The sequence below is a fragment of the Eucalyptus grandis genome, chromosome 8 (genome assembly GCF_016545825.1).
Source record: "Eucalyptus grandis isolate ANBG69807.140 chromosome 8, ASM1654582v1, whole genome shotgun sequence".
In the NCBI taxonomy this organism is placed as follows: Eukaryota; Viridiplantae; Streptophyta; class Magnoliopsida; order Myrtales; family Myrtaceae; genus Eucalyptus; species Eucalyptus grandis.
Genome location: NC_052619.1, coordinates 11,200,016 through 11,225,979, shown reverse-complemented (window position 1 = coordinate 11,225,979; position 25,964 = coordinate 11,200,016). Strand labels below are relative to the sequence as shown.

Genomic DNA, 25,964 nt, shown 5'->3' with positions numbered 1-25,964 from the left:
AGAAAGAAAGAAAGAAAGAAAGAAAGGTCACAGCAGGATCGCTTTCGTTTCTCCCTACTGGGAAAGTAATTGAGCATATTTCTACATAAGGAATAGAAATCTGTTCATCCTGGCAAAGAAAGATAATCTAAGTAGCAAGTGGCTGGTCCCGTGTGAATGATCCTATATTCGAATCATGTGCTTCCTACCGAAAGTAACTTTAGAAGTCATCTTGTGAGGCTGTCACCGTGTATGAATATCATGTATCATGTACAGGGACAAGGTTGTTTTTTTTTTGTTGATTTTGCGTATATTTATGGGGACAAATGGAGACGAGAGGCTTGTACATTCCACGCAATCAGAAAGAAAAAGAAGCACCACTTGACATTGTATAGCAAAACGGAGGCACGGGAACGTATGACAAGCATTATTTGTAAACATTTTTATTATAAGCATCAAAAGAAAAACCGTTTATTTTCAACCAGGGAGGAATTACACACGATAGTTACTTGTACAATGAGCCCTATAACGAGAGTAGATCACGGCGATAAGAGAAACAAACCGGCACAGAGGGAAAACTGGGGAGAAAAGCACCGACTTTCTCGTTAAGGGCCTTTCCATGAATTTGCGCCCCATGTATCTTTTTGTATTTTCTGAGATTTAAATACAACATCATCTTGCGTCGCTCTGAGTTGGCCAGGGCCTAAGTGCCCCCGTTGACATTAGTCTCGTTCCAGCAGTTATCCACGGGAGGGAGTTGATAGTCGTCGGGTTTCAAGGCCAAGGCAAAGTCAGGCAATGTAGGTGCAGTCTCCATAACCCTGTCGTGAATGACAACAAGAAAGTCGTCAGTGAAATCATTCACCTGCTGCTTTTATTAGAATTGAATGGAAATGCAAAACTCAGATTTAGTCTTAAGTCAGAGTAGCAAATCTTTACCTTTCGTTAGTGTAGAGATCACGGTTTATCCGAACCTTGTTCCATGTGTCTTTTGGAACTTTTTCACAGAGAAACTTCATGGTTCCCCAAAGTGGTGGGTTCCTGCAAGCAGAGAACGTCAGCATGACAGGAGTACGAGTTCTCAGTTTCTACGCAGAGACAATAAACTTTATTCATGAGAGTCTCCAGTCTGCTGGGAGATAATAACCAAGAAGCAAGTTAAAAAAATATCTACAACTAGCAGATACACGGTCTACCTCTCTACCAAGGGAAGTCAAAATTCCCTACTGCGCACTAACCCAGATCTGCTTGCCGGAAAATAAAAATAAAAAACCAACTCGCCTAAAACGCATCTTTCCTGCACTACTGAAGCAAATACAGGAATGAGGACATATCCGTATGTTCTATACCATCCTAATTTATTTGGTTTGAGGCAAAAAAAAGGACTAAAAGTTCGTAGAAACTGACATCCATATGAAAATTAGATACTGGCAAGCCAATCAATTAAAACTAACTAGCTAATGCTTTGAAAGGAAAAGGGAAAATGCTTAACCAGATTACCTTGAAAGAGGAGGAGTCGCATTAAATGCCTCTGAGACCTTCTTGCTTTCCTTCAGATATTCATCTGCCGCTTGTAAAGCAGCTACTGCCATTCCATGAGACTTCTCCGTGTTTCCCTCGTCCAGAATCAGGCCGTGGTAGTAATATGCTGCAGCCTGATTGAATAGATTTTAGGAATAGCGTGGCTCTATTGCTGATGCACAAATGTTATATAAGCAATCATTTACCAATTAGACTAAAAATCAGAAAATGCTGCATGGGGAATTAAGCTCTGTTACTCCTCAATTTAGCGATGACCAGCAAGTCTTCATGGAATAATTACATCCATATTTGCAAGTCCATTATCTTATTTTTCCCATTCAATATTTCTAGTGCTGCTATTGTAGCTAATAAAACATGCTCGTCCTGCCTGTCCACTCATATAGTAGATACAGTATGATTACATCTTCCATTCTGCATCTATGGTTTTTCATTAGAAGAATTGAATAGGAGTTGAAATTTCTCCATGAGAACGTGACTGGTTCACCAGGCCAAGGACAAATTATTGGAAACAGAGTGAGTTTCTTTCCACGTTCACAATGATGCACATGTGTATGATTATTGGAACATTAATCCTCCTCAAAGAGTCATCACAAGCCAAATCATTCTTTGGATCCAACTTCTATTATTGCTATATTAAGTCAGTTAACGTGTGAAAATGCCATCACTACAAAACTGAAATTCCCACTTCTCCATGCTGTCAAAATTTCCTTTTACTATGATAGTAAATCAAGTACGACGTCACTGCCTTATGTAACTCGCTCAAACCGCAATAATCAGACAGTGATCAGTATAATGTGAAAAATTGCAATGTAGAAATTGATTTTCCCATTAGCTTATCATCCTCAACTCAGAAGAAAATTTTCAATCCGGGACTTCGGTTTCTCTCACTTGATAAATTCTTCAGTGTACTGATTATATGTTGCCAATCACCATGCAGAGTTAATCATATATGCAAACCTAAATGTCATATCTTTCAAGAATGATAAAGAGACCACCAATGAGGTAATTACATTTAGAAATTCAGAAAACGTATCCTGAGTTCAGGAGAAAAATAAACAGCGAATGAAACATCTTGTCATACCTTAGCTTCATTATATTTCCACTTTACGTAAAGACGATGCTTTTCTGCCCAACCATTTGTCAAAGGAAGGTTCATTAGGTTATCTTGAGCCTATAAAGGAAGACGTGCAGAGCAATCAATTTCTCATTAAAGATTAATAACAAACGAAGTTATTTTAATAGCACATAGGTGACATAACATGAGCGTCAAGGAAAACTTGTTAGTTTTTAAGGAAAACTGCAAACATATAAATTCAAAAAACCAGGTTCCTCAAGGTACATCAACAGTTGCCAATAGGATTATAGATACATGGACGAAACAACCTATCTTAAAAGATGACCAGTGACAGGCCGAATGCACTGGATGATCTACCAACGCAAACCTATTTTTCTGTTTCCTTGTTACTCACTGACGGAATAAGGATAGAAAGACCTATTTACCTATTATTTTGGACTATACATATTAAAATACACACGACTAATATGAACAGATGCATATGAAGCATGTGGAATTGATATTCTTGTACATGAATGCGCATACTCCATAGGTATGTAGAATTACAAATAACAGTATTTTTAATATAGGACATCAACAGCATATTACACAATTCATTGTTGTTGAAGTGCTTAAATAACTAATTGCATTTCCATTATTCAAGTTCAGACTTTGAAAAGAAACGGTAGGGGAGTCTTTGCCGCTCCATTTCATTTTTACCACAATACCAGGATGCTTTGGACACATCTCAGCATGCATGGAGATGCTCAAGTGATTCACCACAGAACTACTGGACAGAAGATGAATAAAAGTACTCCAAGCAAGAACAAACTAGATACAATGCAACACACTAGAGTGGTTGTTCTTGGACATAATTATGTTTTCAGCTATAGTGAACAATGCACACGTTATCTGCACTGAAAGAGGAGTTCCAGCATACAAATCAAAAGACACCTTATCCAAGCCAATAAAAGTCAAACAAAATGCAGAAACCTTTTCACCATCCATTATAAAACTGAGTCTTGAATCAGATTCATGGGTGACATGTGGTCTAATTTTATAAGACGAGATTTGATGTATACCTGCTGCCAGTACTTTTACCATCTCACAAGCAAGCCTACGTTTGACTGCCAGGGTGGCTTTTGTGCTATCAATTGCCATTCCAAGTTGGACATCCGCACCCTATGTCAAACATCGGAGAGAAAATTCCCAACTATGATTAGTGTGGGAGAAACTATGAAATGAACTTCAAAAGAAAAGCCATTTCCGAAATGATTTTCAATTGCTTCAATTAATATCATAAAATATAAAAATGTAGAACTCCAGTAGGAATAAAGATATGTGATTATGCCAACTCTCAAATATCTAAAAGATTACTTCCTCACTGAATTCTCCAAATATTAACTAATAATTTGGAAGCCCAAAAGGAAAATCTTGAAAGGATCAAGAATATACAGAGAGTGATTCTTTTTTGGATTTTTCATATTAAGCAATAGTTGACACCTCCATCTTCCTTCAATATAAGAAAGAAGTATAAAGAAAATTGCACAGAAGATATAGGTAAATTTAGAAGAAAGTCTTATAAAATGATGTTATACCTATTGATTATTAACTTGATCATCTTTGGAGAAGCATTGACTAATAAATGAGTTTGGAAGAGGCACAATTAGTTCATCAATTGCTATATCCGCTATAAGAAGAGTACCTGCCCCAGTGCTTGGAGGCAAAGTGCTCGAAGAACCCCTTCTGCAAGGTCTACTGGTAATTCTCTCCTGTAAATATGAGACAACAAGGGAATTACAAGATGAATTGTACACCCAGCATAAGCATGTCACAACAATATTACAGATATTGCAAACCTGAGTTCAATCAATAACTGTGGAAGGACATGCCGAACAGCACAATCCAGATACCCTGCTGCCTTCAAAAATATGTCAACGGAAGCTCGCCTGTTTTCTATAGAGAGAGAGAGAGAGAGAGAGAGAGCTGATAAAATTAAGAACAAGACCAGAGCTACTGGATGAACATATGCTGAGCAGAGGTGTACATAGCAGCAGTCATATTAGGGAGGAAAAAGAAACATCAAAGGATTTCATTCTATCTTTCACTCTAGCATCAATCCATTAATCCAAGTTCTAAGAGGTAATATTGAATTGCATTATAAGTCATCAAATTCTTCTTTACCTTCTCCTTTGATACAATGGGCTCTGCATCTGTGAAGAATTTGATTTTTTACTGCCTACCTTCCTCTTTCCATTACACAACTATACTCTTTCTTCTCCAGTAACTTAACGCATTTCGCACTTGTTTCATTCGTCTAGCTTATCATTGAATCAAACATGCGAATTTTGCTCCAAATTTATATTTCTCATGCCATCAGTCATTTAGTGGAACATTCAATGCACCTCTAATATGCAAATGACTTCTACTAGTTCCACAGCATCAGCTACAGCAATCTCAGCTCAGAGTTGATTAGATTGACAGCTATGAGGAATTTATACTACTACTTCCGACAAGATGTCATTAAGTCCATATATCAACTACTATCCTTCTTTTCATGCAAAAGCAGGAGCTGTCAAGAATTTTAGCGAATGAACAGCTTGAAGGTTGGAAATTTGCCAGATCTCTTGCAAATGCACTTCTGATTTCAGAAGTGCCTTAATGTGCCATGACTATCTTATGCCATTCCAAAAGATGGAGAAAAGACTATGGATACCATCCCCCAACAAGTATCACCATCCAAAACCCACTCATCAATTCATAATTTTCTGAAGCACCAATTATCATAAGAACACATTGGAAATTAGTTAATGGTCAGCTTATTTAGATCACTTTTGCAAACTTAAACCTATGTTCTCATTTAAGGTGCCTTATTATTAGCTGATTAGCTAATTCTTTCCTAAACTTCTAATTTAAGGTGCCTTATTATTTAATTCCTTTAGAGGCTGTGGTGCATGACGGAAGAGGAAGGCCTCTTAAAAGACCTACCTTCTGAAACTTTGGCATGGTGACCATCAGCAGATGTTCTTGGAAGGAGCAGTAAGTTGGCCTGAGATAACGCTAACATTGCCATCAAGTGTAGCACTGACAGAACCTCGTACCAGGCATTAGATATGGCTGTTTCCTGAAAAAGAAAGAAAGATCATTTATATGCTATAACCAACACGAAGAAAAACCAGTAAAAAGAGCATGTTGCTTCTCCTACCTCCGCGTCATCCTCCTGATTTATCCAAACAAATGACACTTTGTGTTGTAACAGACTCCTTCACCATCATAGATAGAAAAGATTTAGATTCTTCATCATGTAAACATACAGTACAGAAATAAGAAATAAAAATAAAAGATATGCTTTACCGTCTTTAACTAATCCCAAAAGAACAGGCAAGTAATCTTCAAGAGCCTGAAGAAGATCAGCCAATGTCGAACCTCCTGTGGCCAATTCATTCACATATAAAACATTGGGCTCATAGTAACTAATAATCAAGCGAAGCTAGCTATAAATTTGCTACAACTTACCATGTTGGGTGGCACTTTCTCCTCGTTCTTGTGATTGTTGGAGCTTCCTGGCCAGCCATCACAACTATACGAGTCCTAAGGGCAGATAACCGTTCAACCAAGTTTCTGGACAAGTGGTTCCCAAGCGACTGAGAAAAATCAACGGGCTTGGGGATTCGTAGACCAGGGACATATACAGAAATTTCGCCAATGTTTCCTGGAATCCTTCTGATGCCACCGGAATCTTTTGGCGTAGAGACCAGGCATCCCATTTTTCCGAGACTTATTCGACTGTCAATTCAATATCATTCATAATCAGAGAGACGAATGTACCAAGGCATCTACAAGTATCTGCATGTTATTGTAAATGCAAGAGCATCGCCACCAGAAACACTTCATAAATTAAATGAATTATGAGCCTCAGAAGAAAATGAACAATATACAGACAGCAAGCCATGAAGATGAGCAATTAATTCTCCAACCATTAAAGCAGGAGTAGTAGGTTATCTATCACCAAAAAAAGGAAAAAAATTCAGGCATAAACAACAGCTACTCACGAGCTGAGTCCACCGATTCCAAATTAGACTCTCTCTCTCTCTCTCTCTCTCTCTCTCATATGTATATATACCAAATAAAGCTGCATCTAAATTATCTCACCTTGTCCTTATTAATAGTTCAAATGATGGGTCAACACTTCCAGCAATTTCTGGACATTAAATTCGCTCCTCAAATATAGCTAAAAACCTGAAAAAGGAAACAAAAAGAGCTCGTACAGTGGTAAAAGATCACAAGAAAGGCATGAAGTATGACAGTTATACGTGACTCCCAACTTGAACCAAAAGCATGACCAAATTCACCACAAGCCGCCCATTCCTCAGCCATTAAAGTTTCGTCACGAGCAAAATGTGAAAGCCAAAGAAGTCAAGTCCAAGAAGAGTCAGCATTCTCGACGATGTCTTAAAAGAAAAGAAACAGAAGGCAACCCAAACCCAATCTCAACAACACTTGCGAGTAAAGCATCTCCAATCATGCCCCATCCAAACAAGTAAGAAACAACCAAATCACCATTGCCCTTTTCTCGACTTTGCTCAAACTCGATCAATGAGAAGAATTGGACGGTACCCAACAATGCAAATTCAAGAAAAAGAGCCCCCCCGAAATTCAGCTAATCACTCCAGATTCGCCAGTTAAACAGAACCCAAGTCACTCATATCCTAAAGTTAGCGGGAAAGCAAAGCGACACATATTTGATCAGCTCCTGACAACATTGCAAAGCAAAATTTCAGAATCTGCATTCGAATTAGCAGCTCGAAAAACCTTCCTTTTTCGGCGTTCCTGGAGAAATTCAACAGTATCTCAAACGAGAACAAAGCAACGCAAGTTTTCGCGAATCGGAGGACCAAATCACAATCATTTACACCTTACCCTTTTCCACTTCCCAAATGAAGAAGTCCCGCACGCAGGTGTACAGCAAGAAAGCTGGCGTCTTTGGTGCCTTTTTTAACTCAAAAACGAGGGAGCTAAAAACCGAAACTTTCGTCAAAACCCAAGAAAGAATAAAGAAAGGAAGGGAACCCTTTCCCTCGAATCGCAAGGACCAGGCGAAAAAGGCCTCGAATTCAGTTTGCAACGCCAGACATTCCTTTACCCAAAGAGAGAGAAAGTACGGAGGAGGTTAGCAGAGAGAGAGAGAGAGAGAGAGAGAAGACGAGGAGGAGGACTCATGGAAGGTTCCACTCAAGTTGGTATATAATATAGGCGAAGAGGGGGCGCGGGGCGCGGTACGTACGTCGAGCCGAGATGCAACTGCGGTGCTGATAACTATAAAGGTGGGTTTTCTAATGACTTCTCTTTTGAAGCCGATCTCGGCCATGGCATCTGATTGGAAAGCTGCTTTGTTTTTCCCTTAAGGTAAAACAGGCTTTTCATTTCATCCAAGGAGCATGACTCAGCCGCCATTATCACCTCACGTAATAGGTTGAAAAAGAAAATTATCTCTTGAAAAATTATTTTTCTACCTTTCGACATTTTCTGCTGGGTCAGAGACTTTTTCCAGGTTTGGACAACATAAAACTAATAAATTTATGGAAAGCGTTTTTCAAAGACTAAAAACGACAAATTTAGATAAGGGGAAAACAATTTCCCTTTTTGGTAAGAAAGAAATTACTTTTCCTAATCACTAAACAAATGAAAACTAACCGTTTCTTTTAAAATGATTTTCATTAAAAATATTTTTTTATTATGAAATTTTCAGTAAAAAGTTATATCTCAGCCCCGTTTGTGTAACAAAAATGAATTATTTGAAATATACTTTTAATAATTATTGCTTTAATAAGTGATACAAATGATTAATTTAAGAATGATATTTCTAAATTATTTATTTTTTGTAAAGTAAATAATTTTTTTAATTTATTTTTAGTTACAATTGTTCGTATACCATAGTAAAATACCGATTTTAACCCAAGGTAAAATTACGTTGTGCCTCCGTTTGTGTGGCAAAAATAAATGATTTGCAAAACTATTTTTCTAAAAATTATCATTTTAATAAGTAATACAATCGATCAATTTAAAGAAAATATTTTCTAAATTATTTATTTTCCATGAAATAAATAAAGTCTTTAATTTAATTTTAGTTACCATTGATCAAGATAGTTCGATACCATAATAAAATACGGATTTTAACTCAAGGTAAAATTATCGAGAGAACTACAGATCTGACAAATCCGACAAGACTTGATAGGCTTCCCTCTTTCACCGTTAAAAGCAACACGTAACCACATGATGTTAAATTCGTTCTATTTACGTAGCTACGAGAAATCACGCGAGTAGCCGACAGGAGTATCATGATTTGAGAGGACACACCATATGCGATTTCGCATACCAACATGATTTCACATGGCACATGTCCTCCATCGTCCTCAGGCTTGTTACTTTCCTCCAAGTAAAATTTCCTTCAATTTTCCACCAGCACGTGGCACGGACGAAAATGACGCGACCGGTAATGAACAGGAAGGAAAAGACGAGGGCATTGACGAAGGTTGTCTAAAACGAGGTAGACAGCGCAAGATGTGGGGGTGGCGATGAAAGTCAATTTAGTTGGTGGAAAATGGCTTCTTTCGTTCTGAAGCTAACATGTGGACATTCAAAGAGAGTAAGGAAGCCTGCAGAAGGTCTCTGTAGAAGGTCTCTCCAATGTTCCAAGTCTTTAATCACGATTAATTATGATATTGAACTAGTCAGCATCAAGACTTCAGAAGTGTCGTGGACCTCTCAGTCGCAAGATTAGATCTATTTCAAAGGTAAAAAGGGGCTCGCAACGGGGATTCTTTTCTTTGCCCTGACCAGGTGATCAAGAAATCATTCCTCAAGATCTTTTTTACCTCATGTCGGTTCAAACTAAGATTTTTCGTGACAATCAGTTCTTTCTTCCGAATAGATTATGATCTTGCAATGGTGAGCATTGAAATTTTGAAAGCATCATGGACCTCTTAGTTGCCAGATTAAATCTATTTCGAAACTAAAAAGGGCCACAATGAGGGATTCGGCCCTTTTTCGCAGCCCTTTTTCTTTACATCGAGTAGATGATCAAGAAATCATTTCTTCAAGACCCCTTTTACCCTTTGTCACATCATTCAATTCTTTCTTTGCTTCAATGCATTTAGTCCGACCCGTCCAATTAAGAAGCTCGAGATACGTTGAAAATCGGTTAACCGCCTCATTGACATTAGCATGAACTTGCTTGTGGATGATGTCGTGACTGATGGTAGCAGAGACCGAACTCCCGACAATCTGGAGCAAATGGAGATCGCATCTTCCTCAGGATTTCACAGAAGTCGCGACACGTTTCGTCGCGCGCGAAGTGCCACAACAGTTGATCGAACATGGCCTTGCCTGCACCACCCCCAATTAATAACGATGGTCCGACGTAGGAGATGGACGAGGAGACGGGTCGCTGCTGTCATTTGCCATGATGAGTAGGGCACTGCGATTCTTTCGACACGTGGCTCTGTCAGCCACTTTATTCGATGATGGAAATCTAAAGCTTTAACTCTATCTGGCATGCCCACCTTGTCCTTTCATTTCTGTCAATATTCTGGCTGGACCGCGTTTCTTAATTTTGTCAATCGTACTCATTTCAACTGCCTAATGTCTCTTTTAAGTAATGTAATTGTTGCCGTCGAAACCTTAATCATAGTAAAACAAGGTGCCGTGGACGAGGGCATAATCTATTTTATCTGCAACGACCGACTTTGAAGGATGATTTAGTGATCAGGATCGAAATAGTCTCATCTCTTGCTCCATGCGAGCTAGTTCCTAGGTCGCAACCACCTAAGATTAAAGTTCCTTTAAAAGTGTTTCCACATGATAGAAAGCTATCCAAGGAATACAAAATTTTCATGAGGCCGGTCTCAGCTGCCATCCGAGCACAAATAGCTTCATTTAAAAAGAACAAATGTTGGTGCTGGAAGTTTAATATTTGAGATCTTTTGCTTGCACCTCGCGCAAGTGAAAGTCTTATCTGATGCATATAAACGAGACAATTTGTTTATATATATGAGAACTAGTCAAAATGCAAAGTCTCAAAAAAGGAGAAAAAAAGAAAAAGACAGACAAAGACTTAGGTACCTAGCTGATTTTCAATGATAGCTTACCGATAGATAAAATAATTGCTGCATAGACCTATTAATATGATTAGTGAACTCCCACTTCATTTCTTTAAACTATATATCTTTGGTATAGACATGAAAATGTGTGGATCTCAAGAGATGTTGGAGTTATATAAGATACTTCAAATATATTGCTTGAAAAAAAATGAATAAACAAAAAATATCTTCATCGCTCATGAAAACATTTGGTATAAGTTATTATCGATGATAAAAATATTTTTTAATGAGCTTAAGAAATTACTTTCTACCACCCCGGGAGGTTGCCACCTCCCGGGACCTTTCATTGGGGGTTTGCCAGCCTAGTATGCTAGGAGAAGGCAGTGACCTCCCTCCAGACGAAATCCCAGCGCTAGAAGCGCTGTGGCCAGAGAACTTAGTGGGGCCTTTATTCCGCGTTTCTTCCCCTCATTTGCCCGAAAATAGCTTGTGGGGGAAGACACTCTGAAATGGCCCGTTCAGGGTGGAGCAATTTAAAGACATGCTCAGATCTTAAAAAGTGCTTACTTCTCGCCAAATAAAAGACAAAGGCCGTGTATGTCTGTATGGACCGACGTGGAGAGCGAGCACACGTGATATAATATCTTACGAGGTACGTCGCTTATAGTACACGAAGAGACGACAACGAAGAGACGCCTCGTGGCGGAGCCACAGGCTCGGAGGAGACACGAATGGAAAGATGAAAATCTCTCGCAAATCGAGCTGTCGTTGCCGATGTAAAGCGCTCGACGTTCGCTATTCCAAAGGACAAAAAGCTGCAGTGGGGAAAAGCAAAACGTCATCTTCCTTTCGACGCATCAATTCCAACTCCTTTTTCCATGCCGTATGCCGGGGTGGTCGCCACCGTCCTACAAGGAGAGCGCCATCGTTACGTGTGGCGTTCACGCTCGTCTAGGGTTTCTGTCGAAGTTTAACGAGAGATATCGTTTGACCCTGTCCTTGATGCCAAATAAGGGCATCCTTCGACACGCTACAGCATGTGGCCTCTAGGGCTTCGCGCGGTCGTACCTCCACCTACGAATGTGACAGGACATCGAAGATATCTTATATCGGTCGGGTTGTTCTCACAAAACGGGACGATGGTCATTTGAAACATATGTCAAATAGAATCAAATATAATCCGGTAAAAAAAACTAATTTTGATCAATTTCTATGTAATGCAAATCTACATACTTAACGTGACATATATTACTAAAACACTTATCCAAATAGAAGTGATAGTGCAAAGTGAGTAAGTGTAAAGATCAAGTCAAAACAAAAAAGAATGAAGAGAGAATCATAAAAGTATATTGTGTTTAAATAAATTATAAACTATTTATAACTTATTTAACACTCATACAACATTTAAACTCGTATGATATGTTAAATATAACTAATTCATACAACAACTCAGTTCATCATATACGGATTAAAAAAAAATGAGTTTATGACCCATATTGACGAGCCTAATGGAAAGCAACAACCTCATTAAATTGTCCTTCATTATCTTCCTTTTTATCGTTCGGCATTCCCTCTAGAGTTGAGAATAACTTTAAGTACACTTCTCTACTTCTTCTCCCCAAACCAATACTAAACTGTCGCATACGCTCAATTTGACAGATTCAGACAAACGCATATTACTATAAACCCAGCAAAATTCATATAAACAATCACATCATTAAAGAAGAATTCTTATAAATTGATTAATTTAGTCCGCCCCATCATTCATACATATAGATATATATGTATATAATATAAATTTTCATTTTCTATCTAAGATCCAAAAGGGGGCCAATAACCACAGCCAATGTCCGTGTGTCCCTGTTGTGATACGAAGATCAGAAGTGTTGTAAAGGAATGGACAAACGTGAAAAAGATGATACATACGGATGAGAGATGCCTTTCCAAGCTTGCTTTGGCTTTTTGTTGACCTCATTCAGACGCGGTTTCTGCGTGGCTGGAAGGCAAGAAAGCTACTGATTGCACCACACTACACACTACATATAGCTCCACAAAATTCCACAACTCATCGTCGCATTGATCTAATGCCTATATTGAAATGACCTCATTCTTATGTCAGGGTTACGTCATCGTTACGGCGACGCAAGACCAAATACTTGTCAAATGATCCGAAAATATAAAAATCTATTTATGAAGATTTCTATTTAAGCAATGTGATATAGTGTAGCATGTGCATTGGAAAGAGACAGTGAGTGATGCAGTTGGAATGACCAAAATGAAGTTCAAAATTTGTGAACGTACAGATAGTTGCAAAAAATATAAAAATCGCTGTAGAGGAAAATTTCGAAGAGAACTCTCTCGACTAAATTATTGAAATAAAACATGTCTTTATACTTAGAAAATCTCGAGCGGTTGCTATTTCCACCCTAACTTTGGCTCTATACACAACTTTGAAAGTTAAAACGACCAAAAAGACCCAGCTCGAGAGTCCACATTTTCAATTCTTTTTTTCTCTCTTCCTCCTTCATTCACGACCAGCAAGCTCTACAGTCGAGAACCAGCATCAACCTAATAAAACTCAACCATCGAACTAATCTCTACACGATATATATATATATCACCTACAAATATAAATTAACAAATAAATTTTGTTTTCATTATTCACAAAAAAATCTAAAACATAAACTGTTATCAATAATGAAAATATGTGTCATTGTCTAACTATTTCAACTTATACAAATGGTTGTTTTTAAGAAAGAGTTCTCCTAATCATTTATTTTTGATGAAACGAGCGGAACCTAACATGAGCGAATCCGCAACAATTTCTAATTATCTTTTTTTGTTTATGTTTTGTCCAAAATAGATTGTTATTTTCACAATGGATTAAGGACAATCACATAAGCATCTCCCTGAACAGTATAGTACTCAAATTCTGTCCACCTTTCAACCTTTTTTTTAGCTTATTTGATCCCTTCAGAAAAGTCACCGCGTCACTGACTTTGATATTTAATTTTGCATCTGGTCAACGAAGGTAAGGGGGAAACCAGAAGTGTTTGTAGCAGGAACTTACTGATAAAAATGAATTAGAACCCCTTCAAGTTTTACGCATGAAATGGAGGATCGGTGGAACCAAACTCAAGCTGAAGAGGCTCCTAAATCCAAAGCTGAAAAGCATGACAACCAAATTAAAGAGATGATACAGGACTCCCTTTTATTCTTATTTGAGATTGACTTAAGGTCGGATGTAAAGGTGAGAATTAACTGCTACTTGCCCGGCGATACGCTACTAGTTTGTTTGTGCTTTTCTCATCATACTTTACGTACCCTACCCCACCCTGTAATTATCCATGTAGAAACCCTGCCACGTCTCTCGTTTTCCTTCTTCTTCGACCCTTGTTTAGTGCGCTTATCCGTTTACATCAATTCATAAAAAAAAGTGTGATATTTTTTTGTGGGAAAAAGACACAAATTATCCCTGAATTTTGATCCAATATATAATATCGTTCTTGAACTTTTAATCTATTTGATGTGATCTTTGAACTTTGATGAAAAAATACATTATCATTCTTGAACTTTTAATATATTCAATGCGGTATTTAAACTTTGGTTCAATGTTTAATATGGTTTCTAAATTTTTAAATATTTTTATATAGTTTATGGATTACATTAGACATTTACCAATAGTTAGGAACAACATTGTAGATTGAGCAAAAGTTGAGGAATTATATTGCACATATTAAGTGTTCAAGGATGACATTATATATTGTCATTTGTACTATCATTTTTTTTTTTTAGGTACAGAGAATTAAACTTAGCTTTTCCTCCAAAAGAGATAAGTAGGTGAATTGCCTCAATAGTGGGTCGAGACTCGGTGTCTCTGTTAAGCACGTGTTGGTTATCATTTTCTAATTTGGTAGGAACCGAGAAGCCCCACCGCCAATAGACGCCACCGTCCGAGAAGGCTGAGCCTTCCACGTGCACCGCAAAGCCACCGCCCCCCGCTCGGCCGTGCACCGATCGATTGGGCCAAGGAAAATCCCACTCCTATGTGGGTTTGGGCCATGACCTTTTGCAGGGAACAGTTCTGACCAAGTCAAGATGAAGACCATGAGCAGAAAAGATCTAATTACACCCTCTGTGATTGTTCTTAAACATATTCGAGATACATTAATTATCATTTATTTTAATTGAAATTTTTGCACTTTGTTCATTTTATTTCTTGAGCCATCTTTTTCTCATAAAAAATGAGACTATCTGTTTTATTTTTCTCTTCAATTCATCTGAATATTCATTTATTAGAATAAAGTTTCTTTTTCACCTTAAATTTATCTCGCTCAATCCTCCGAAAGATACCTATTATTGAATTCAAGTAAAATCGAATTGTCACGTGTTCCTCGAGTCATCGATATAAGATCCAATCGACATTATTATCGGATGCTACTTTGTTTTTCCTTGTCAATCCGCTTACATGGTCCATTTATAATTATTTAAGTTTCTTTCTAATTTTGATTTTTTATTTCCAAGTTAATCCTCAAGAAGAATTTACTTATAATCAAATTCAAGTGACACTAATTAATTCTGTAATATCTCCTCCCTCAGCATTATGTAAGTTATTTCATTCGGCAGCTTTGCTGGATATCCATGGATTTCGGTTACCGCAAATCCTTAGTGGAGATTCCTGATATCTCATCAATGCCTTTGCCGGGAAAATTTGACTTTTTGTAATAATGTACAAGTTAAGTCGAAGTTCATGATTCACTTGGCATCCCAACGACTTTGGTTCTTTGCCGCTGAGGTGCTGTTCCAGCCTTAGGAAATTCCCAAGCAGATTAAAGCTAAGATCTCTCCAAACTTCTTCTTGAAGGCTGCTCAAAGCTTGAAGAGGTTCCTATATTATTGGAAAGATGGAGCTTCTCCAGAGGCTTGAATTGTCTGGGAATGCGGTTAAGGAATTGCCCATCTTCAATAGAAAATCTTGTCTGTTTCCAGGCTTTAGCTTTAGGTTCCTGCAAATATCTTACATCTTCCCAACAGCCTTTGTAAGTTGTGAAATCTTGAGACTCTTGTGCAAGCCGATGTCCAAAATTCGTTGATTTTCCAGAGCACAAGCGGATAAAATAACAACCTTCATCCTGGTATTCCTCTTCAGAATGTATTGAGATCAAACAAGTCTGCACCTTGCAACCCCAAAGGAAACTCTCCTGTTTGGTTCAGAAATCAATTTTTCTTTTTTGTGTGGCCTTATCTAAAATTAATCGATCTCCAAGATGAAATCCTCTCAGAAATGAGCTTCCTGAGACCCCAGACTGCTTTTCCACATTTTCAATCTTGAAAAATTTCTGGGGATAATTTATTTGCCCCAATGCATGCATAAAATAATTCATTAACTTGAAAGTACTGAGTTAGTTAACTGCAAGGAACTTGAAAAAAATCCAGGAGCTTCCCCCAAGTATAAGGCCAGTCCATGCAAGTTACGCTGATCTTTTGGCTGAGAATCCTGGGAATGGTGTAGAAGATAAATTACCAACTCAGGTTCATCTCTCTCTGGTTCTGAATATGTATGACTCTTCAAATGCGCCTTTTCATTACCACATAACTTCAACTGCATGGGAATTCTGAAACAAGGGTGATAGTTCCCAGAAGCAGGGTTCCAGATTTGTTCAGCCATCAGCGAGGGGGTAGTTCAATCTCTTTCCAGGTGCCTTCCCATTCGTGTGATAAAACCATAGCACTCCTCTCTGGCGTTATTAGTAAACCGCACAAGATATATCTTGTGAAGTGAAAATCTTCATCAATGGAAAAATAATATGGTTCACCTCTTATCAGAGTTTCAGTTCAGTGGGATTAGATCACTTGTGGCTTCAATGCTTACCCCTAAAGTCAGTTGAGGGGCAACATCACTGGGGAGCTGATCAATGATTTGAATTTCGCAGAGTTACAATACAAAGTCCATCCAGATCAAGAGGATGATGATCAAATTAATTTGACAGAACAGATGAGGAAACGGAAGCTTCTACTAGAGAATATATTAAACAGTGCGGCACACTCCAATTTGTGCTGGATCTGAAAATTGTAGTAATCTTCTTGTAAAACTATACTGAAAGTGTCCACAAGATACAGACAGACCGATGGATCTTAGTAAAGAAATTTAGAAAGAGATTTTGTGAAGACTCTTGAATGTGATGATACACAGTGTTTTCAGTGGAAGATGGCCCACAGTATATCTAGCATAGGGCATATGATGCAGAGGACATGCCCAAAAAAGGTTCGGTTAACCATCCAAACTCAGAGCACAGAAGGATGGGCAAGGGCAAGAAGAGGGTGAAGAGGATGTGCTGTGGCTTACTGGCAAAAGGATGCGGTCAACTTGGAGTCGGCCTTGGAATCAAGTGTAGATTTCTTATCCCACAGGGATGCAGGAGGCCAAGAAAAGGAAATGTTCCATGACTTTATATCCTTAGTTTTGGCTGGGCTGAATCTTTGTACATGTCTAGTGATCATAACTCCTTGCGATATGTGTATGGAAAGTGACATGCTTATGAAGGTGCCCCATTTTTGATTTGAATTTGTTTGGTTTTATTCTTTCCTCATTTTGCTTTATTACTTCTCAGGTCCGCTATTATTTTGTAAGGCATTTTTTCAGCTAAATAAATTTCTGCATGTATCTGGGAACTGCATGTTTCCTAGCTTCAGCCTTAGGTAGTCGTGTTTCAGCATGAGTCGTTTCAGCATGCATGCTTCTGGCGTGAGATATGATCACACGGGGCAAACTATACAACAACTTCTTGTTTGTCCTTTTATTCGTCGATGTATACTTCCTCTCTATTTCACTTGCAGATCAAACGATGTTATTTGATTTATTTTTGAGTAATTTATCAGTCATAAAACTCGCACCTCTCAGTTGGGACTAATGTCTGCTCATCCTTGCAAAAGTTTTGTCTATACAATAACTGCCTCTATCAGGCTCGTTGCATTTTCAGATTTTATTTTTTTTGCCAGTAGTATGACATTGAGAGCATAGATGGTCCCAAAGCTTCAATTACTCAACCATCATTTAACTTACTGATGATGATTGATTACTTGGACAATCATTTTGCAAAAGCTTCTTGATCAACGATGCTTGCATCTCTCCTGCTTTATTTAAAACTTCTGCCTGCTTGCCGTAGAATCATCATTTATATAAGTTGTTCCACTTATTCCGTTTGTATGAAAATGCCGTTGGCCTTGAATGGTCCATCAATAGGCTTTGACATCGAAACAATTTCAGGATTATCAGATAAAGAAGCTGAAAGTGGTTCTTCAGATATCTTGGTTCTCATTGTTGTCGGCGAATAATCTGTCATCACTGATTCTATTGTGGATTGGGAGGTAGTTGGGGTCTTTCATGTGAAGAGGTTCAGTCGATATTATGATTAGCTTTACAAGCAGAAAGAGACACCACCTAGAGTAGTTGCAAGTGATAATTGCACATGAAGAGCTACAAGCACCTGACCAACCAAAAAAAAAAAAAAAGAAGAGCTACAAGCACGGACACTTTCTGGTCATTTGAAAATGCAAGCACCAGCTGCAGAGCATATTCCTCTGCTTTGCCAGCCAATAAACACACGTCACTACCTACAAAGAGTTTTCTCTAACTTCAACTAACTTCACAAGGTTTTGGGCACCTAAAAACAGAAGACAATATACTAACTTCACAAGGAGATTTTCGCTTCTTTGGCCGCAGAAAGGGCTTTCGAGATTCTGAAGGCTTTCTCATATCTCAGGAACCCCATGAACCAAAACTCGTAATCATCTTCGGTTACAATCTGCACATACTTCTGCGCCGGCTTGTCCACATTCTCACTCTCATTCGCTGATTTTATTTTCCTTGTTGGTATTGAAACCTGTTGAGGAGCCGTAAGAAAATTTATTTAGCAAAACTCTTGGTTCCCTGAACACTCTGCAATGAACAAATCCATCACATAATGACGTGAAAAAGCTCACCTTGTAAGGTGCTTTGACTATTTCTCCAGTTGGGGAAGGGAAATCGATGGATCTGTCACTGCAGAAGGCAACTTTCAGTGGAGATGAAGAGAAGTCCTCCTATTGGACCAGACGATGTGGATAAATAGCACTGTGAGGCCTTCAAGAACTTCTCCTTCTCATTCATGCCGAAAATATGCTTGAAAATGTTCTCCCTTCCGCCTTCTTGAATCACTTTGGCTCCCAAACTCAGCTTCCCTTCACGGTTTCAGACAGCTTAGCCCCGAGCTTCACTGCAAATTTTTCCACATGAACTCTTCAAGATTTGAAATTTCTCATTCGCAAATCACCTCAATGCCTTCTTTGCAACTAACTAGACTCGTTACAACAAGACCAAGACAATCAAATGCGAAGAGAGGACGACACATGGAGTGGCCTTCACAATCCACATGTTTCCCTTTTGCATTATGATTCGCTCCGTTTGTCCCGTTAATTATATTTTCCTTTTCCTATGATATGAAACTTGTAGGGAAAGCCACAGTTTCAAGATGAATACTTACCATGATCTATTACTCTGTATGCGAAGCTGCTGTGTTTTCTCCCCAACTGCCTGGTGGTTCCCTTCTTGGAGTCCTCTTCATCTACACCTGGAGAAAATTTGTCACGTGAGTCCCAAAGCAACAAAAATGAATCTTTCCTGTTGGGTATCATAAACCGGTTGCCAAAGTGACCTGCTGGGTTCAGACAATCCATTAAGACAAGCACACACAACAGGAACCGCTGAAAGGAGCATGAATAAGGCAAGCTAGCTAAGCACAACCAATCTGACATGAACACACAAAACAGTCTCAGAACCTACCCATTTGACTTTTCTTTCTCCACTTTCCCTATAACTAATTCTGTACCATATCTGCCAAAATTTGAGACTAGTTCACCAAGATCTGGAACACATGGATATGCACAGGTCCACAGAGAGAGAGAGAGAGAGAGAGAGAGAGAGAGCATACTGGCGTCGAAGGAAGGACTGGGAGAGCCATCCGAAGAAGAAGGGCTCTGGGTTGTGCTGAGATGTTCAGAGAGAGAGAAGGGTCTCTCTGGAGTTGTCTCGCCAGACTTCATCAAAGGACTCCCACCAAAACGATCTCTTTCCTGGTCCTTCATGCTTTGAAATTGCTTCTCCACTTGATCTTCCTCAGACAAGAATACCCACTATCTTCTTGGTGTTTCTCACAGCTAGAGCTAGAGGGAGGGAGAGAGAGAGAGAGAGAGAGATGTCTCTCCTGGGGAGGATGAGAATATAGAAAGGGATGCAGAGCTTCCAAGCAAGAACAAATGCAGAGAACCCTTAAAACAAGGAAATGCCGGTGGCCAAAATTTTCAACCTCTCTCTCATTCACTCTGCCCCTCTCTGGCATACCTGTATCCGTGCACCACACGGTGAGAAGCGGAAGCCTTCAGGATTAGGTTGTTTCTAAGTAAGATCATGAAGCCGATCCAAAGCCCCAGCCACCGTCGGATCGAAGGCAGAAAAGAATCTCGACCGTCCGCCTGCAAAACCCTCAATAAACTTGGTCCGCTTCATGACATCTTATACGAAAGCGACAGAAAATATTGGCGAGTGATGATAATCCGTTTACGGACCGTGGACCCTTGCACCGTCTTTCTACTATGAATATTAATACAAACAGTTAAAGCCACCTGTCTCAGCAGCTCTCGTCGTGTTCCCGCAGGTCTTGAGAAAAAGCAAGACACCTTTTTTTCCAAACTTCTTTATCTTTCGCTTTCCTCGTTCCTCATACCTCATACCTCATCCTCCTGACCGCGTTCGATCAAAGTCAAGAAAGGGTGGCCGTTCAAACCGGGGATGGGGTGGTGGTAGGGACCCGGGGAGCAAGAAAATCCAGCGAGGAGTCCCCGTCACGCCAGTGTTGCCCCCGTAGCTGGTCTGGTTTTTCACTTTTCAACTGGAATGGCGCCCAGCGCGTACCCTGTTCGTGTGGACTGCAGCACATGTCCATTAGGATTTCGCTTATCCATGGGCACTGCCCGGACGGGGCCGTGGCGTCATGATGGGTCGATGCACAGCAGCATGTGCAGTTCTTGCAGATGGTGGAGGGAAGGTGTCACTGACAGGAGACCACCAGCGAAGGACTTTCTGAGAACGAGCCATTCTAGTACACAGGGGTCCCTCCATGACTTCACATGTGCCTGCATGTGCAGCGGGGCATTAGATATGGCCTCTCACACGGTTGCAAAGAAATCCTTAACTAGAAAAAAGAAAGGAAGACCCTGGTGATGAGGGCCTTCATAAACATGTATTTACCTTACTAATTTGCCTTGTCGATGTGAAAAATGAGGTGTATACTATCTTCACCGTTAGATGATTGACATGTGAAGTAATTCGACTCTTAAGCATGCGTGTTGCTCATCTAAAAGTAAATGCATAAGAATGATTTTATATCCAGTCGGACTTTGACTATAGCTCTTATTTAATATGAGAGGAAAATATGCGAGGAATGTCTTAGAAGGGCTCGCGGTAGGGCATAATTTTGGAACTTAGTAGGTTTTATGGATTATATTATTCTTAATTTTTTATGCTTTTTTTCTCGTGAAAAATATAGAACATCTCATTAGCATTGGGCCACGCTATTTTAAGTGGTCAATACTACATTATTAGCCTAGTCATGGCCCAGAAAATAATTTTTTTCTTAGACTGTTTTATATGTTTGGTGCACGTAACCGAAAGTGGATTAGGTACCATGTCAATTAAGTACCCGAAATAGTGGGGCAGGGTAGGTTTGGAGTGGAGTTGGTACTCTGTGAATGGGCCTTGACTTGCATGTTTTGGGCCTTTACCAATGTCTATGATCCAAGCCCAATATCATCTTTGCATGAAGGAAAGGCCCATTTGGTGGGGATGGCCAATGGGCTTTTCGTGGGCCGATAGAATAATCAAAAGTGCCAACTTTCTTGATAAAAGGAGGACCCAGTCACGTGATTTTCCATAGGATTTGGCATAGAGGTTCATAGATATGGCATGACCAATGAAGGAAATTCATCCATCTTAATCTTATTTCGACCGATATTACTTCATTGAGGATACCGACCGTTCTCGAATTTTTTAATACCACATCGTGCATGAGGAACTTTCAAATGAATCATAATTCAAAGATAAATTCCTATTTCACCAAATCCATTTTCAAAAAGATGCTTTAGACGAATTGAACTTTACTAATCAAGTGACTTTATTGGGACATCATGACATGGAGGCTACATCTTATCCTGATTGTTTCCAAGTTTTTCCATCGTAACCGCATTCAAATAAATGAGAATGCAAAGATAAATCTTTGTTTCGCTAATCCATTGTAAAAAAGAAGCTTTAGGCTAATCTGACATTACTAATCAAGTGACCTTATATATCAGTACAATGAAATATTTTGATTGTTCTCGAATTCTTCCATCCTATCTGCATCATGCATGCTCATCAAGTGATTTCGTAGAGACATGGGAGCATATCGCGTGAAAGACATGCGCTGTGGTCTTATGTTTGATCTCTTGTTCTCTCTCCCTCTGCAAGTACAACGCACGCATTTCCATCTCCACAAGATCGGACATCGCTCGTTGTCGTGACCACGTTAACCCTCCCCCGTCTCCGTCTCTGGTTTCTTCGACCAGTCCTGCACTCTCACGTTTCTTCGACGAATCCTGCAGTCTCACGTATTATCATATCAAACCAAACCTTCTTCCCTGTCGCTTCCTTCTCCCACTGACCCACTTGCTCAGTTTTCCCTCCCATCGCCCTTCCTCAAACCCAGAAAAGAACACCAAAAAGAAGAAGAGCGAAAAGCCGAGGGCCGGAGCCGAGAAAGCGACCATGAGCGGACCGAAAGACTTTCGCATGGTAATTGAAAGAGGGTGTGCGGCATTGCATTGCCTGCACAATTCCTTTGTGTCTAGTTTCCAAGGATACGTTTAGTAATTATTCTATTCTCGAAAATAATTCATACTTAGAAATGATTTTTTTTTTCCGATTCTGTTGTCTGGATGAATTTTTAAACATTCGAAAAATGTTTGATAATTGCATAAAATTTCTATTATCGGAATAATAATGCATTTAGTATGATCTCCAAAATTTTTGTGATTTAAAGTTTCTTTTATTTTTTAGTAATTTTATTATATTTTTTTTGTTTTTTCTGACCTCGAAAGCCTCGTTAGCCACCGCCGAGGGTCGACCTCGCCTAGGGCCAGTGAGATCGAGCCTTGCCAAATTTGGGTTAGCCAAGCCAGCCAAGCAAGCCCGCCCATAACGAGGTTGAGTCTTGGCAAGGTCCCAATGTGATTAGAGGGAAGAGAAAAAAATGAAAGAAAATGTTTTGAGTTTGATAGTACAATTGTTCCCGATAATAAAGAAGTAACTTTTTTTTTTTACTTGTTAATTTTGTTCCAAACTATTCTCGAGAATAAATTATGAGAACAAAAATTTTACCAAATAGATTTTTTTTTTTTGTTCTAGAAAATACAAGAATATAAGTAGTTATTGTTTGGCTAGTTACCAAACATACCCTAAACAAGTATTGTTCTATTATTAAACATTTGATCTAGTTGTTGTCAGTAAATGCCATTATTTTTCTTTAGACTTTCATGAAAGTTTTATTTGCTAGATCAAAAGGAATTCTTGAGAATCTAAATATCAAAAGTACTTTGTGGTTTAAAATCGATCTGATGCGTATGTTTACTTAAACATGAATATTTTTTTTGAGTTTGTATTATGCCTTTTTTTTATGGTAAAAAAAATTCAATTACTAGGGCATGTGTATGTTCAACTCAAATCTAAAGGATCAATCTTATACTTGATATTTCAAAACTTTGAAATTTTCTTAATTTAAATCTTGCTATCACTCAACTAACAGTGGTTAAGTTTACTCAACCATCATTACTTTATATCAGACCGGCTTGTGCCCTAATTCGTACACATCCTGTATATGAGATAAACCCATGGGAAACTCTCCCTATACATCAATGATCTACTAGACTAGTTCACAAATAGCGCAATTATTTTCTGAAGGTGAGCACCGATACTAGTTCTAGTCGAGATCTGGACCAAACCTCGCTCGATTCAGGATGATTTCTTGTTTCTTGTGCCTCGCTGGATGATTGGAGCGGACTAATCAGCACTTTTTGTGATAAATTTAGAGGAAAAGTTATTAAAAAAAAACCCAAATTATACCCATTGTGATAAATTTTACTTAAAATTTTTCTTAACTTCAAATTTATATTTATATGACATATTTACCTTCCATAGAAATTCATCAAATTATTTTTTTAAGTCAAAACAACATCGTTTTATTTTAGGGTAAATTACATGAGCTATCAGCACCAGTTTGCTTCCAAGTAGCCAATATAAAATAGATTTTTAATGGTCCTCTTTAATGACCCTCGTTAGGGTTTGGTGGTTTGAGGTTTGGAGATTTTGGTTTCGATTTCTGTGATTATTCGATGGGACGTTGAGTGATTTGTCCGCACCAAAGACGCGTCGCTTCTCTTCCAAGGTCCACCTCAACTGGGAGTTGTCACCCTCTAGGTTTCTACTTGGGCTGCGTTTGGTTACGCATTCCAAAGCCACTCCTCCAGCCTCTTGGAATCTTTAGACCGTTTTGCAACCGTTTTGAAGTAACTTTCAAGTGAAAGTCATCATTAAGAAAGTTGAAAACCCAATGCTAGTAGGGACTAGCTTTGAACTTTCAGCATTTGACCAAATGCTGAAACTTATTTTTTTTTCCACAATTATCATCGCTTATTCTTTCAAATTTTATTTTTTCCCTCATTATTATTTTTGAATGCCAAATAATGCTAAAATATCAAACTTATATAAATGCTAAAAAAATTAAATATATTTTGGTCTTTTTAAATATATATATTTGATTTTTTAGCATTATTGTCAAAATTTATATTAAAAAATTGCATATATTATTCTTTTCAATTTCAAACAAATAAAAATTTAAAAATTACGATGAAGGATTTGGTCTTTTTAAAAAAGAAATATATATATGTATTTTATTTTTAGCATTATTTTCAAATTTATATTTAAAAATTACATACATTATTTTTTCAATTTAACAAAAAAAAAATTAAATTAAGGATTTGGTCTTTTAAAAAAAAAATATTATATATATATGTATTTGATTTTTTTAGCATTATTGTCAAAATTTATATTTAAAAGTTGCATATATTATTTTTTTTCAATTTTAAACAAATAAAAACTAAAAATTCGATGAAGGTTTCATTCTTTTAATGTGTGTGTGTGTGTATGTGTGTCTATATATATGATTTTTTAGCATTATTTTCAAATTTATATTTAAAGTTGCATACATTATTTTCAATTTTAAACAAATAAAATTTAAAATTTCGCGAAGGATTTGGTCTTTTTCTTTAATTATATAAAATTTATATTTAAAATTCGTGATACACTTTTTTTCAATTTTAAGAAAATAAAAATTAAAAAAATTCCGATGAAAGATTCAGTCTTTTTAATATATATATATATATATATATATATATATGTATTTGATTTTAGTATTATTGTCAAAATTTATATTTAAAAGTTGCATACATTATTTTTTAAAATTTTAAACAAATGAAATTTAAAAAAAAAACAAATATTAATCACCTAAAGGGATTTTCAAATGTGTTTAAATGACATTTCTCTCAAAGTTGATTCTCAAAAACATAGTTTACCAAACGGTTTTTGTATTTGCCTAAAACCCTTTAGCTAAATTACGGCATTTTTCTAATGGGCTTTCAAATGTTTGAACCAAACGCACTCTTATCTCTTTCCCCACTTCTTGTGAGGTGTCTCTCTCACTCCGCTTAGAAATCTCGACGCGATTGAGGTTCGCTTTGGTTGATCTCGATCATTCCATTCTATCTGCTTTCGCCATGGTATCGATGATGAGTTTGATCCATTTTCTCCCTGAAGAAACATTAATTGAGAATCTTCCATTCTCCGAGATGCTCCTCTACATCTGCTCTATTGGTCTCATCAATGAAGAAGAAGACTCGACTCGATGATGTTTTCCTCTTTGGTTCCACGGAATATTCTTTGATTGTCAACTGTTTATTTTAGGAATTGTGTTTCTGGGAGATAGTTTTTATCCGATAAACATAGCAGAAAGCTGGCTCTGTTTCCCTCTGAATTCATAGTGGGATTAAGAGTCCTAGCTCTTGATCATCGCTAATTCCCATCACGAAAGCCAACTAATTGTCTTATCAATGAAGAAGAAGACTCGATGAGTTTTTAAAATTTTAGCCACTTATCGCAACAAAATTAG

At 38.0% G+C, this 25,964-nt stretch overlaps 1 protein-coding gene and 1 pseudogene across 1 annotated transcript; both read right to left on the bottom strand.

The window, feature by feature from the left end:
* Window positions 1–1,475: 1,475 nt before the first annotated feature.
* LOC120287822 lies at window positions 1,476–7,902 on the bottom strand (annotated as a pseudogene).
* A 10,096-nt stretch (window positions 7,903–17,998) lies between these two features.
* LOC104456437 (GEM-like protein 7) lies at window positions 17,999–20,013 on the bottom strand. The gene is given in 6 exon segments (XM_010071232.3): window positions 17,999–18,557; window positions 18,658–18,733; window positions 18,735–18,894; window positions 18,897–18,929; window positions 19,197–19,283; window positions 19,644–20,013. Coding segments are annotated over 6 exon segments (702 nt in total). The 5' UTR covers window positions 19,798–20,013; the 3' UTR covers window positions 17,999–18,365.
* Window positions 20,014–25,964: the final 5,951 nt, after the last annotated feature.